The sequence below is a fragment of the Arachis duranensis genome, chromosome 10, assembly GCF_000817695.3.
Source record: "Arachis duranensis cultivar V14167 chromosome 10, aradu.V14167.gnm2.J7QH, whole genome shotgun sequence".
Lineage (NCBI taxonomy): Eukaryota > Viridiplantae > Streptophyta > Magnoliopsida > Fabales > Fabaceae > Arachis > Arachis duranensis.
This window is the reverse complement of record NC_029781.3, coordinates 98,331,962-98,347,543: the sequence shown is the minus strand read 5'-3', so window position 1 is coordinate 98,347,543 and position 15,582 is coordinate 98,331,962. Positions and strand designations below refer to the sequence as shown.

Genomic DNA, 15,582 nt, shown 5'->3' with positions numbered 1-15,582 from the left:
AAAGGTTGAAATGTGAAAAGCAAGGAGTAAACCTAATTCATTGAAAAGAGAGATGCACATACTTAAGTTTCTATAAGCAACAAATGAAAAAAAAATAACAAAAAAAAGGGGGAGGAGGAGGGGAATGAATCGGGGCAAAAGATTTGAAACACATCAACAAAAAACTGATATAACCATGCACACCTTTGATAAGAGACAAAATGAAGGAAAATAAAGTTTTATAACTAACACTAATAACTAACGGGCATCAACATCAACATGAAAAGCAAAAATTGTACAACAATAAACAAATAAACAAATACAAAAGAAGAACTGCTGCATTTCATTAAAATTTGACTGATAGTGATCTACACAAATACATATGGCTATCTCCCCTATGATAAGGAGGATTCCAACATCTGGCTACATATTATAGTATGTAACCTAAAGAGACTACAACATTGAAAATGTGTCCAATCCCTAGCAAAGTCACTATTACAAAAAGGAGGAGTTCAGAATAGACATACTTGGCACATTACACGAGCAATCACAAAAGCAAAACCCCTATATCTAACAATCCTATTTGTTGGACACAATCCAAAAAAGTCAAATCAAAATACCATCAAGCCAGCATGATTACATGTCCATCTATTTGGAACCACAAGCCTTCCTAAATACTTATAGATAAACTATATAAGACACCTACACCTAGACACATCAGCTCAATTCCACACCTTCAATCAAACTCCATTAACCTTAGCAACCTTGAACCCACGCCCATCTGCATCAACAGCAACCTCTTCAAACTGAGGATTCAAATTTCTCTTACTCTTGGAGGTCACAACATGATTTTCATGGGTAAGCTTCTCTCCATTTTGGGAAGGTGCTTCAAGAACATGGGACAACAACTCCTATGAGAAAGAAATTAAAAAAACGTATGAATCTCACTGAAGAATGCAAAATACAATTAGAAATAGCACACATAAGAATGAGGAATAAAATATTATACATCAGCACCTGAGTTTCTTTTTCCGTTGAGCTAAGCAATATATCGATTTCAACAGAAAGATCATCACTAAGAGTATCATTGCTGGGAGTTTTCTCTTCCTTTCCATGCTCACCATCAATTAAGCCAACAAATTCAGTCCCCACAGAAATAACAGGCTGTTTTTCAGCCAAAAAATCTATAAGAACTGGGGATTTACACAAAATCCCAGCACAATCACCAGCATCTTTCTCAGTTTTGATAAAACTATCAGAAGACTCCTTCTTAATACCAACATCAGCTTTTCCAGCAGGAACAGATTTGTGTAAATCATGCTCCTATTCATATGCAATAAGAGTTTAAATAGGTAATGATCATAACAGAAATTGACAACAGCACAATAAAGAAACAAAAAATATGAAATTAATGATGAATTAACAGGATCTAAAAACATTTGCATGTATATCTAACCTTTTTTGGAGAAGACTCATCATCAGCATCATAATTGGGAAGTTCAAACATCGCAATGATGGTGGAATCATCACAAATTCTCGTAACTTGGAAAGTCCCATAAAATGTATCATGTGGGACACCTTTGGTATCAACCTTGAGCAGCAACTTCTTTCCAATGAGCCCTTGGAATATGGGAGGATAAGTATCCCCACATATAACCTATTTTGAAAGTAACACATAAGAAATATTGTTTGAATAAGGAACATGCCATCCCATAAAGTGAAAACACATGAAAAAAAACTAACAACATACACTTGCATCTCTTTGAACTTCAGTAAACAAATCAGCACATGATTTCTTAAGCAAATAGGAAGCCTCACGATCAAAGAGAAGGAAAATACCCTCCCCAGTATGATCTTCAACTGTCACTTTAATTTTAAATCTGGAGAGAGAAGAACAAAGGGGGAAGACAATCATTCAAATACATAATACCAAAAAACCTTATTTTTATAAACAGTCCACTCTACAAAATGAGAACACATTTTTCAATAAAAATTCTGACCTTGGAGTGACATTAGTTATGTGCTTCAAACAAAAATCACAGTAATAGGCACCATTTTGAGGATAGATACCCTTTCCACACACACAAGCAGAATACCACCAACCTCCATCCTCAACAATACCTTGGATTGCTCCAAAAATGATAAAAGAACCCTCCTATCCAATAGGCATTTCAAAGTTAATTAACAACAGGAATGGAAAAACAGATCTGGAAATCCTTGTTTCATTTTCTTTTTCGCTCACTTGTGTATAAAACAAACAAAAACACAACTAACTCAAAAGAAAACAACCTGATTGTTATCTTGAAGCTCTTCAATAGTGCATTTTCTAGTTAGACGCATGAAATCATCTTCCAAGGAGAGAACTTTACCCTCATTTGCAATAAACAGTGGCTGGGTACCACTGACACCTTGCTCAATCATACTAAAAGAAAATTAATGCAAATAGTTGTAATTGTTACTCCAGATTGCTTGTAAAAAAAAATACAATAAACATCAACAAAAGAAAGCATGCTAACCTCTGCCTGAATTCAACAACTTCAGGAATATCAAGATTAAATAACATTTGAGTGGCATACATCACATTTTGAAGACCTACTTGACCTACACAGAAACAAAGAAAGAGTCTAGCAAAACTTTCTTGGAGACAACACCTACAGCAGCCATGAGATGTACAGAAAAAAAAACAACATACCCCGAAAGAACTTGACTTTTGCAAGTTGAATAACTACAACAGACTGCTCCACGTACCCAGAGGCAAGGAAATGATTTACTTGATTAACATAATCCCCAAACAATGCACATCGCACTGTAAGACTGAAACTCAAAAGATCACAAAGAATCAAACAAAAAACAAGCAAAAAAGATAATTAAAAGATAAAGAGAAAGCACCAGAAATGACTTAAGAAACATACTCTTTTGAAGTTAATTCCAATGCAATCATTTTCACAATTTTTCCCTCTCTTGCATATTCTTTCTCTTCTCCAACTGAAGTTAAAAGTCCAATGACATCTATTCCAAATAAACACAACCTATTAACTATTAAAAGGATTTGTTTAAAAAACTTAAATAACAGAACAGCAGCAAGATATACACACCAACTAAAAAATCATAATCTTGGGTCATGTTCAGCAGCTCAGAAAAAGGAAACATGTTGAAACAAGTCTTAGGGATAACATCTTCATCAACAGCTACAACAGTGGTTCGGTGAAGGAAAACCAATTTGAATTCATGGGAAGTTGCTCTATAACTACCATGATTTGACACAACACTAAAATATGCCATTCTATAAACTTGTCCTTCAACTATATGATCCCTAAACCTATTAAGGAGTGGTTTCTTGACAGTAGCTTGAATTTTTCCACACTATAAATGGAACAAAACAACAAATCAGACTAATGAAACACATAATTTTAATTTGAAAACTTAAAAAACAGCAAGTAAGACCATATTTAAAAGAGAAACTAATAGGGGCTAACATGTTCATCAAGGAGAATCATCTCCATTGAGTTAGCAACCTCATGGTTACCAAAAGAGGGTACAACCCAAAGCCTTAGAACCCTAACTTTCAGCCTCCAAGCCTCTCTAGGAGGATGCATCTTAGAAATCATATCAAATGGTGGAGGCATTGCAGTAAAAAGAAAGGAGATAAAGAGACTTGATGAAATATATGTAAATGTAAACACTTCAATTCTGAAATAATTTCAGCTTAGGAGCAAACACAACAAATCAGAATGTTTGTGCATTCAATGTGCTTCACCAACCATCCTTTTATAGAAAAAATCCAGGATACAATCTCACCTTTTTGAATTCAAATCAAATTGAGGAGGGAAATGCAGGGTAGTGGAGTTGAATAACCAAATTTTTCATTTAATGAGGAAGAAGAAATGAATGAATTGATATCAATCACATCACCACTAACCAAATAGGTTAGATAGAAAGCCCATACCATGTTATAGGCATTCCCACATTCTCATCCCCATTTAATGGAAGATAGACAACTAATGATAGCACCAAAAGCTGAAACAACACAAAAACAGGAAAAAGTAGTGATACTTTCGAGAAACAATAAAATAGGCAGTCACCAACTACAATCAACAATGATTCTAGTGATGGCAATTAGAGTTAGTAAATGTCTTAGGTAGGGATACAGTGGAAAAAGCAGCTAAATGGGAACAAAAGTATAAACAAACATGAATAAAAATCTGTCAATCACATCAACTTTTTTCTTTGTGTAACGACACGTGGTAGTTAGACCCACAATAACATGAACCAATTCTACTTGCACAAGAGCATTCTTTTCTTAATGAACCTCTTAACTTCAGCACAAGGAGGTGTATGTCCATCCAACAGCTGAGATATGAAACACATTTAACACAATCAACAGAAAAATGTAATCAAATTCATTTGAACTTAAAAAGAAATAAATAAACAACAGGCTAAACATCAATATTTGTGATTCACATCACCACTAATAGAATAGATTAGTTACGAAACCCATTCTTTCATAATCATGGAGACAATCCACATGCAACCAGTAACACAAATAGCAGAGTATGCCATATTTTTTTCTGTAATTATCAATAGAAAATAGGCATGGAAAAAATTGTGAAAATCAGTTAAACTTTGGGGCAGTCCTAGTAACACAAATACTAAAGTGATACCATCTTAGTCTAACAAAGCCACTTCCTCTGTGAATCACATCTCAAATTCAGCAGAAAAATCGCATGTCTTTTCAAGAGGTGAAATACAAAACAATTTTTATATAAATAAATAATTAAAAAAATAGACAATGAATTTGAATTGAAGTTCCAAATCTTTCATTCAATCAGGAAAAAGCTATTAATCAATTCATATCAATCACATCACCACTCACCAAATAGGTTAGATAGAAAGCCCATACCTTGATAGGCACTCCCACATTATCATCTCCATTCAATGGCATTGAGACAATTAATGAGAGGAGCAAAACCTGAACCAACACAAAAACAGTAAAAAAAAATCAACCTTTCAAGAAATCAAGAAATAGGGTTGACAAATTGAGATATGAGACCACAATTACTACAGTAAACATACAGCTCATAACACCATAGGGAAGGCAGTAATCATATACCAGAAACAATGATTCCACTAATGACAATCAGAATTGGTATAAATTGGTTAGATAAGGATACATTCAAAAAACTATAGAGAAACATGAGTAAAAATCGGTCAATGACATAAACATTCATGCAAGGGATGAAATTGAAACCTCATACCTTGATAATGATTCACAAATTTCGAATTATCAAATGAAGAATATACACCACAACCTTATTATGTATCCATACCACATTTTCACGCGAATACTACATCAAACATACATAATGGGACATGTTTCTGTATACAAAAAACAGTTTAAAAACAAAAGGGATTTCTTCAACAAACAGGAACTAAAAAATTTAAAAAGATATTCATGAAAAAAATAAAACACCTGCAACAAACAATATAACAGGTAACAAAATAGAGATCTGATAATGAGATAAAAATGAAAGCTAACACGAACTCCCAAAAATTGTAACCAACAAGATAAACCCACAAAAGAATTGAATAACCAAATCTTTCATTTAATGAGGAAGAAGCTATGAACCAATTCAATTCAATCACATCACGAGTCACCAAATAGGTCAAACAGAAAGCCCATACCCTGATAGCCTTTCCCACATTCTCATCAACATTCAATAGCACATAGACAACTAATCATAGGAGCAAAAGCTGAACCAACACAAAAACAGGAAAAATAACTGAACCTTTGGAGAAATCTAAAAATAGGGGAAAAAATGAGATACATTCACCAGACCACATGGAAGGCAGTCACCAACTACCCCAAACAATGATTCTAGGGATAGCAATAAGAGTTGGTAAATCTATTAGGTAGGGATACATTCAAAGCAGCAGATAAAACAGAACAAAAGCATAGAGCAACATGAATAAAAATCAGTCAATCACATCAACATTCATGAAAAGGATGAGACTGAAACCTCATACCTTGATAATGATTCCAAAATTTCCAATTTCCAATAAAAAATATATAACAGAACCTTATTAGGTGTAGAGAACACAGTTTCATGGGAAGACGAACTGCTGGATACTTTTTTCTTTGGCTAAACACATGTGCTAGTTAGAAAAAGAACACCATGAAGCCATTTTACTAGCAGAAGGGCATTCTTTTCTAAATTAACCTCTTAACTTGGGGCCAAGGATGTGTATATCCATCCAACAGCTGAAATATAAACAGATTTAACACAATCAACAGAATTTTTACATAAATAATAAAAAAAAAACTGACAATGCAGTTGACTTGAGATAAATAATCTTTCTTTCAATGAGGAAGATGCTATGAATCAATTCATATCAATCACATCAATAGTCACCAAATGGGTTAAATAGAAAGCCCATACCTTGATAGGCGGCATTCCCACATTCTGATATCCATTAAATGACATACAGACAACTAATAATAGGAGCAAAACATGAACCAACACAAAAAAACAGAAAACAAGTGAAACTTTCAATAAATGAAGAAAATCAATTCATATCAATCACATCAATAGTCACCATATGGGTTAAATAGAAAGCCCATAACTTGATAGGCATTCCCACATTATCATCTCCATTCAATGGCATAGAGACAACTAATAATAGGAGCAAAACATGAACCAACACAAAAGCACAGAAAACAAGTGAAACTTTCAATAAATAAAGAAATACGGACCAGAAATTGACATGAGAGCATACCAACTACAATACATCTACACGCCATAAGACCATAGGGAAGGCATTAATCAAGTACCCAAACAATCATTCTACTGATGACTATAACACTTGGCAAATATGTTAGGTAAAGATATATTGAAAACAGCAGATGGGTTGAAAAAAAAAGTATATAGAAACATGAGTAAAAATCTATCAATGACATCAACATTCAAGAAAACCATGAGATTGAATGTACAGAAACTAAAAAATTAAAAATATATTAATAAAAACAGAACACCCATGCTACAAAGAAATGAACAGGTAACAAAAGAACATCTGATAATGAGTTCAAAATGAAAGTTAACAGCAAATCCCAAAAAATGTAACCAAGTACATGAACCCACAAAAAGAAAACAATATCAGAAACAGAATTTGAAATTAGAAATTTCACAAACCCTACACACAACATGTGCGTAAAACATCGAACAGATACCCAAAACAATCACAAATTGGAACATTAGGAATTTCACAAACCCTAGATAAGAAAATGTCCCTTAACCATATAACAGATACCAGTAATCATCAGAATTTGCAAAATTAGGGATTTCAGAAACCATAGACAAAATCATCAGAATTTGCAAAATTAGGGATTTCAGATACCATAGACAATTAAACCAGTGTAAATCGCGGAACAAAATTTTAAAGAGAATTTGCAAAATTAGGGATTTAAGAAACCATTCACAAAATCATCAGAATTTGCAAAATTAGGGATTTCAGATACCATATACAATAAAACCAGTGTAAATCGCGGAACAAAATTTGAAAGATTAGGAATTTCACAAACCCTAAAAAATAAAATCTCGCTTAACCATAGAACAGAAACCGAAAAACATCAAAATTTGCACAATTAGAGATTTCAGAAACAATAGACAATAAAACCTGGTTCAATCGCGGAACAGATGCCAAAATCCATCACAGGGATCTGAGATATTGAATCTGAGCGGAAAATTGGGAAATCCGCAAACCGGATGAACGGCGAGGAACAAACTCCCAGGAGAACACGGCTCCTAGACACAGTATGGTACGGAAGACGAAACGAAACTTGGAGACGAGAGCAAAGCTCCTAGGGTTGAAAGAAATCATTACCTACTGAAACAGATCCATCAAGAACGAAGGTTGCCTCAGTGATTCGGTGAAAAGTATCAGAGGTTGCGTGAGAGAAGAGCCCAAATCGATAGGTGACGACTGGTGTCAGAGCAGCACATGCACCATCCAAAGAATGGGGCCAGGTGGAGGAGGTGCCACCGTGGAAGGGACCGTCCACCTCGGAGTGGAACCGGCGTGAGTTGCGGGGAGCTCTCCAGCTCGGAAACGAAACCACGCGTATCTAGTGTTTAATGATATATATATATTCCCTAAATGCATCCCTAACGGACACAACGCTTGAATAGACGTAACTGTCAGAAACAAAGGGTCGCGAAAATCACGTCGGTTTAAAAACCTGTGTTTCCTCCAAGAAAGTCGGCTACGAACCCGAGTTAAATACTTGAACCCAAGCCCTAAGAGATCTTGGGCTCAAGTAGGGGCACTGTTCATACCCTGGCCCAATGATAAGGCCCAGGCCCAAATAAAAGGCCTGATCCGAAGAATTAAGCCTAGCTAAGCACCGGCCTTCATATAAGAAGTCGGTGTTGACCACGACCTGCTCTAAAGAAGTCGGGCACGAGATTAGTTGGCAGATAAACACTCATTCAAATGAGTAACCGCCCCTAAAATCTCTCTAACCGCTTCATCAAGCCATATCTTAACCTCCCTAAGATAATGGGACGGTTAACACCCAAAAGATACGGCACTACTCCAACGGTGGTTATTGGCTCACCACTATAAATACACTGACACCCCTCAGGTATCTCTAAGCCCAATACTCTCTAGACCTGCTTACACTCTTGCTAACTTAGGCATCGGAGTGTCTTTGCAGGTACCACCCCCCATTCACTCGCAAGCACAAGTCGGACGGAGCCTCCCGAGTTGCAGATCCATCCGAAGCCCTCCTCCTTCATATACTTGGGCCACCAAACGCCATCCATCCAATTAATCTCCGGTTACCCACCGTAACAATAATATAATTAATTATCACTTTTTTTTAGTGTATTTATTTATTTTTCATACTAAATTAAATTTAACAATATAATTATTATGTGTTAAGTTTAACAAAATATTTTTAACATAAAATACCAAAGAACTATTTATATTTTATTTTGAGACAAATATAATATAATAAGTTGTATATATGTATATAAGTATTAATTTTTTTAAAAAAATTTTATGGAGGCAAATGTCCCCTCTTTATTAAACGCGGGTCCGTTCCTAGCTGTGAAGGAAGATGAGAGTTGTGAAGGGGTGGACTCAGCAATGGATTGCTATATATACAAGGCGAGATTCTAACTCCTACTAGTTGTTTAAGCGGAACAAACTCAAATTGATTAAGACAAATACTAATTATTTTTAATATTTTAATATTAAAAATTCTGAGAATTTGATTTTATTTATAACTTTATAAAATATTTATAATAATAATTACTATATATATTATTTAATTATGGTTTAATTACTCTGTTGGTCCCTATAGTTTCGTGAAATTTTCAATTAGGTCCCTATACTTTTTTTCTTTTTAATTGAGTCCCTGCACTAAATTTTTTTTCAATTAAGTCCTTCTTAGTAGTAATTAGCTTAATTCTATAGGGACCCAACTTAAAAAAAATGAATTGGTATAGAGACCTAAATAAAAAGAAAAGAAAGTGTAGGGACCCAATTAAAAAAAAATTAGTGCAAGGACTCAATTAAAAGGAAAAAAAGTATAGGGACCTAATTGAAAATTTTGCGAAACTATAAGGGCCAACAGAGTAATTAAACCTTTAATTATTTAATAATTTTTTTATATAATTTTATGTATTATCCCGTATAAGGATGGGAACATACACTAGTTTGTTTAAAATAATAAGGCTTAATTACTCTGTTGTATTAGAATATCATAATTAGGGAACAAAATCAGAAAAATATCAAAGAGGATTAAAAAAATCAATGTAATTTATTAGGATATTATTCTATGACGAGTGTACCCTTAGCGTAATATATTGGTAAGAATCTTGTAATCACAGATGAGAAATATGAATAATAAAAATAATACTTTTTTAAATAATTCTTCGTTTCTTTCCTAAACTCTTTGTACCATGGTAACATGGTATCAGAACAGAGTTGGGTTATAGGGATTTAAAATTCTGATGAATTCACATTAAAAATTGCAAATATGCCATGCAATAGTTTTGGCATGCGATCATCACAAACCATTCTGACAATTTGTCAATTGGTTTCAAACTAAACGGATATAATTATCCATTATGGACAACTCTGATGGAAAAAGTAATTGGTGGAAGAAGAAAGAAGAAAGACACCAAAGAAAACTGCTTTAAGATTGTGGGTTACCCAAATTGATGGAAAAATAATCCCAAGTCATCAAGAAATCAGAGTAAGGGAACACCGCTGTAAGCATCCCAGAGGTCACCAGCAGCAATGGCGAGGCCAGAAGAGAGGAAGCAAGTCACGATGGCAAGGCAGCAGTGGCAGTAAGAGCAAGGACTACTGAACTCCTTGGCTGTTCAACCCAGACCGCGACTCAATATAAAGGGAAGACCCAAAATCAGAATCCAATTAAAAAATAAATGAATAGATTTTCGATTGTGGGGCTACCGATACTATGACTCATGACCTTCATGATTTTAACAGCTTGACTATACCATCAAAAGTCCATATTGAAATAGCTAGTGGAGAATTAATTGATGTTAAAGGAGGAGGCTCCATTACTTTTTTAGAAAAATAAAAAAAAATTGCCTCTATATCCCTGCATTATCATCAAAATTATTGTCTGTTAACCAAGTAACAAAGGAACTAAATTGTGTGGTACTCATGTCCTCTACCTTTTGTCTTTTACAGGACATTCTTACGAAGAAGATCATTGGGTGTGGTACTGAGCGAGAAGGTCTTTACTACGTTGATGAAGTAGCACACCAGGGTCATGCCATGCTTGCTCATGGAACGGTTACTAGGCAACTTTGGTTATGGCACAGGCGTCTCGGACATCCTTCATTTGGTACCTCAAGTTACTATTTCCTAGTCTTTTTACAAGTAGTACTGAACCCCTTAAATGTGAAACTTGTATTCATGCAAAAAGTCACAGAGTTTCTTTTCCTCCAACCAACACTAGAGTCAATTCCATTTTTTCTCTAATACACTCAGATGTGTGGGATCCAGCTCCTATTTTCCACAATAATTTTCAATATTTTGTGTTATTTGTGGATGATTTCTCTCGCATGACTTAGGTATATTTTTTAAAACACAAATATGAAGTACCTGATAAGTTCTTTGCTTTCTACCAAATGATTCAAACTCAATTCAACAAGAAAATCCAAGTACTTCGCTCAGATAATGGTGGGGAATTTATAAACCAGTCAATGTGCGATTTTTTTATGAAAAATGGTCTTATTCATCAAACTTTATGCCCAAATACACCCCAACAAAATGGTGTGGCTGAGCGGCGAAATCGTAAGTTACTTGAGATGACCCGAGCCATGCTTTTTGATGCACAAGTTCCAAAAATCTTTTGACCTGAAGATATAGCAACCTCTGCCTACTTACTAAATTGCCTACCTACCCAAGTTCTCCACCACAAAACACCCTTACAAGTCTTGGCTACTCAAACTACAATCCCGCCTATTCTAACCTTACTATCTTGAGTATTTGGATGTTCCGTCTTTGTCCATATTCCCAAAGCTAATAGAACCAAACTTGATCCTTGTGCAGAAAAATGTGTTTTCGTTGGGTATGCTACACACCAAAAGGGGTATAGGTGCTACAATCCAATCACTCGTTGTATTCATGTGACCATGGATTGTGATTTTTTAGAATCCAAATTTTACTTCAGCCGCCAATATGGCATTCAGGGGGAGAACAATAATGAACCACCAAGTTGGCTAAATAACCTTTGTTGCCCAGAAACTGTTCAAACAGAGCAAGTAGATGGAGCCACCGAGCATACTTCACTCAACGTAGAAAACAATCGGTACATACAACCAGTGAGAGTCCTTTTGAGAATGTCAGACAAGAGGTAAGTAATTGTCAATCTGATAATTTACTCCATATTTTTAATGAGGCCACTAACAATTACAGTATAGCACTGGAACATGAAGAACCAGAGTCCAATACCTTTATTCTTCCTCCAAGAAGAAACAAAGGGATGCCTCCTGATCGGTACTCACCAGAATATGTTCCCCGTAACTCAAGATACTCGATAAGAGTGGTTAGAGAAGGAATAGCAGATGTTGCAAAGGCTTTTTCCGCGAGACTCTTAACAGAAGACATTCCAAGAACTGTTCGAGAAGTCAATGAGAAATCTGAATGGCGAAAAGCCATGGATACAGAAATGGAAGCTCTAGAGAAGAATGAAACTTGGAAAAAGTGTATCCTACTGACAGAAAAAAATTCAGTCGGGTGCAAATGGATTTTTACCGTTAAACACAAGGCAGATGGCACTATTGAACGGTAAAAGGCAAGGTTGGTGGCCAAAGGTTATACACAGACCTATGGTATCGACTACACTGAAACTTTTTCACCAATTGCAAAGATTAATACTATCAGGGTGTTGTTTTCAATAGCAGCAAATGAAGATTGGTCACTCCATCAATTTGATGTCAAGAATGCTTTCTTGCATGGAGAGTTGAAAGAAGAAGTGTACATGGAAGATCCTCCAGATTTCTCAACAGGATTTAGAAAACATGAAGTTTGCCGGTTAAAGAAGGCTCTTTATGGACTTAAACAATCTCCACGTGCCTGGTTTGGAAGATTTACAGATGCCATGAAAAGGTATAGGTACAAGTAAAGTAACTCTGATCATACCCTTTTTTTTTTTGAAAAAACGGGGATATTTAATCACTTGCCTAATAATCTATGTGGATGATATGATCATAACGGGAAGTGATGCTGAAGAAATTGAAAAATTGAGAAGGAACCTATTTCCAAACATCGAAATGAAGGATTTGGGAAGATTAAAATATTTCTTAGGAATAGAGGTTCTACGATCCAGCAAAGGAATCTTTATCTCCAAAGAAAGTACATCTTGGACCTTCTGACAGAAACAGGAATGGCGGATTGCAAACCAATAGATACGCCCATGCAAGTTAATCACAAGTTGAAGATAGTAGAAGGTGCCACCCTAGCAGATAAAGAAATGTACCAGCGACTAGTTGAAAAACTAATTTACTTATCACACACTCGGCCTGACATAGCTTATGCTGTGGGAATAGTAAGTCAGTTTATGCATAAGCCACAAGAAGATCATATGGAAGCTGCCATGAGGATAGTTCGATATTTGAAGGGAGCTCCAGGAAGTGGAATCATTTTCAAAAGGAATGGCCATTTGAAGGTTGAGGCATACACCGATGCAGATTGGGCGGACAACCCAAATGATAGAAGATCAACAGCTGGTTACTTTACACTTGTTGGAGGCAACATGGTAACTTGCAAAAGCAAGAAGCAGAAAGTTGTAGCTCTTTCAAGCGCAGAGGCAGAATTTCGAGGGATCGTTAAAGGTATCACTGAAGTATTGTGGATAAAAAAATTGATGACTGAAATTAGGTTTCCACCACAATTGTCAAGCTAGTTGAAATGTAACAACAAAGTTGCAATCAGCATTTCAGAGAATCCCGTACAACATGATAGAACAAAACATGTTGAGGTGGATCGACACTTTATCAAAAAAAATTGAAAATGGTATTATTAAGCTTCTATTTGTGAGATCAGAAGATCAGTTGACTGATAGTCTTACTAAAGCAGTTTCAAGACAAACCCTTGCTAAAGTTCTAACCAAGTTGAGTATTGGTGATCCCACTACTCACCTTGAAGGGGAGTATTAGAATATCATAATTAGGGAACAAAATCAGGAAAATATCAAAGAAGATTAGAAAAAAAAATCAATATAATTTATTAGGATATTATTCCATAACGAGTATACTCTTAGCGTACTGTTGGTCTATATATTGGTAAGAACCTTGTAATCACAGATGAAAAATATGAATAATAAAAATAATACTTTTCTAAATAATTCTTTATTTCTTTTCTAAACTCTTTGTACCATGGTAACATGTTGGTCCCTATAATTTCGTAAAATTTTCAATTAGGTCTCTATACTTTTTTTCTTTTCAATTGGGTCCTTACACCAATTTTTTTTTCAATTAGGTCCCTCTTGGCAGTAATTGACTTAATTTTATAGGGATCCAATTAAAAAAAATAATTGGTACAGGGACCTAAATAAAAGAAAAAAAAGTGTAGGGACCAAATTAAAAAAAATTTGGTGCAAGGACTCAATTAAAAGAAAAAAAAGTACAAGAACCTAATTAAGAATTTCGCAAAACTATAGATACCATCAGAATAATTAAACCTAACAATAATAATAGTAATATGAGTTTAACTAATATTTATTTTAACTTTTAAGAATACATGTCAAAATTGTTATTAGTGAAAATATTTACATTTACTCTTTTAATAAATAATGTATTATAAATGAATTATAAACTTAAATTTTATATATTTGTCATGAAAACTATATTTCAATTGATAGCCTTAATATTTTTTTTTCCTTAGATATAAATTAATAGTAATAATAATAATAACAATAATAATAAATATTTAGTTAAAGGCATATTTTAGGAGTATAATAACAAAGTGATTAATATATGTGATATATTGAAAATATAGAAAAGAAAAATTAGACAATAACACTTTGTTTGGATACAAAATAGAAAATGAGACGAAAGAAAATAGAAAAAAAGAAAATGAGAGAAAAGAGAATGAAAGAAAAAGTTGATTTTTTTATTTTTTTTTTATGTTATTTTGATAAAAAGAAAATAGATAGAAAGAAAGTAGGAAAATTTTTTTTTCAGATAGAAAAAAAAGTAAGAGACGAGAAAATCATAATCAACTGAAATTACATTTATACCCTTACTTATATTATATATAAATTATAATATATTAATATATTTAAATTATTTTTGTAATAAAAAAAAGTGATTTCAATTATATTTTAGAATTTTAACATATTATCTTNATCCTTTTTTATAATAGTATTTCTGAGATAGCTAGTTACATTATTAGAAATTTTGCTTTCAATTTTAACACAATGGATAAATTGATAATTCAATTCCTAATTTATATTTTATAGACATTCTGTTGTTCCTGATAATTAATGTTTATATAGACGCTTAAATTTGTCTTATTTAGTTAAAGGTTTTTTTTATTCTGCTTTTGTAGGCTCGACTAGTTTATATAGTCAAATTCTTAAACTCTTATCCCATTTTATGGTCGAGAGCTTTAACAAACGATTGAAAAAAAATTGCAAATATAAAAAAAAATATTTTTTCAATAGTTTCTAATAAAATATTTTTTATATAATTCAATTAATATATTTATTAGCAAGATACTTATAATTAATAAAGTGACAATGATTATTCAAGCCTTCAAGGGTTGTCTTTGGGAGAGTGATGAGAATCTTGTAATGATATCTTTTGGCGTGTAGTATTAAACTGTAGGACACTGATTTATCTTTTTCTTGTCATAATGGTGCCTGTCTAATCATGTTTGCCGATGTCAATATGATGTGATGATTGATAGTGGGTTATTTATAACCCCGTCTTTTTTTAGATCCAGAGAACAAACAAGCCTTCAAACAACAACAACAACAATAATAATAACAATAATAATAATAATAATAATTAATTATTAAAATAATACTCAAAATAATTTATTTGACTAATAAAAATATCT

The 15,582-nt window shown here is 33.8% G+C and overlaps 2 protein-coding genes across 2 annotated transcripts; one reads left to right on the top strand and one right to left on the bottom strand.

Annotated features, from left to right (window-relative positions):
* Nucleotides 1-2,227: 2,227 nt before the first annotated feature.
* On the bottom strand, nt 2,228-2,889 carry LOC107471135 (uncharacterized). Its single transcript, XM_052255716.1, has 4 exons — nt 2,879-2,889; nt 2,672-2,793; nt 2,496-2,580; nt 2,228-2,401 (listed from the first exon to the last, which is right to left on the bottom strand). Exons 1-4 carry the CDS (start codon nt 2,887-2,889, stop codon nt 2,254-2,256), a joined length of 366 nt encoding a protein of 121 aa, XP_052111676.1. The 3' UTR covers nt 2,228-2,253.
* Nucleotides 2,890-12,904: 10,015 nt separating this feature from the next.
* Nucleotides 12,905-13,676, top strand: LOC127743062 (secreted RxLR effector protein 161-like). The gene is made up of 2 exons (XM_052255715.1): nt 12,905-13,352; nt 13,564-13,676. The coding sequence occupies exons 1-2, from the start codon at nt 12,905-12,907 to the stop codon at nt 13,674-13,676; spliced, it is 561 nt and encodes a 186-aa protein (XP_052111675.1).
* The last annotated feature ends 1,906 nt before the right edge of the window (nt 13,677-15,582 follow it).

Coding starts and splice junctions, on each gene's coding strand:
- LOC107471135 (XM_052255716.1), bottom strand. Junction 2,581..2,671: donor AAAAGTCAAGTTCTTTCGGG/GTATGTTGTTTT, acceptor GTTTCTGTGTAG/GTCAAGTAGGTCTTCAAAAT. Junction 2,402..2,495: donor GTTGTTGAATTCAGGCAGAG/GTTAGCATGCTT, acceptor ATTTTCTTTTAG/TATGATTGAGCAAGGTGTCA.
- LOC127743062 (XM_052255715.1), top strand. CDS start 12,905: ATGGCGGATTGCAAACCAATAGATACGCCCATGCAAGTTAATCACAAG. Junction 13,353..13,563: donor ATTTCGAGGGATCGTTAAAG/GTATCACTGAAG, acceptor TTGTGAGATCAG/AAGATCAGTTGACTGATAGT.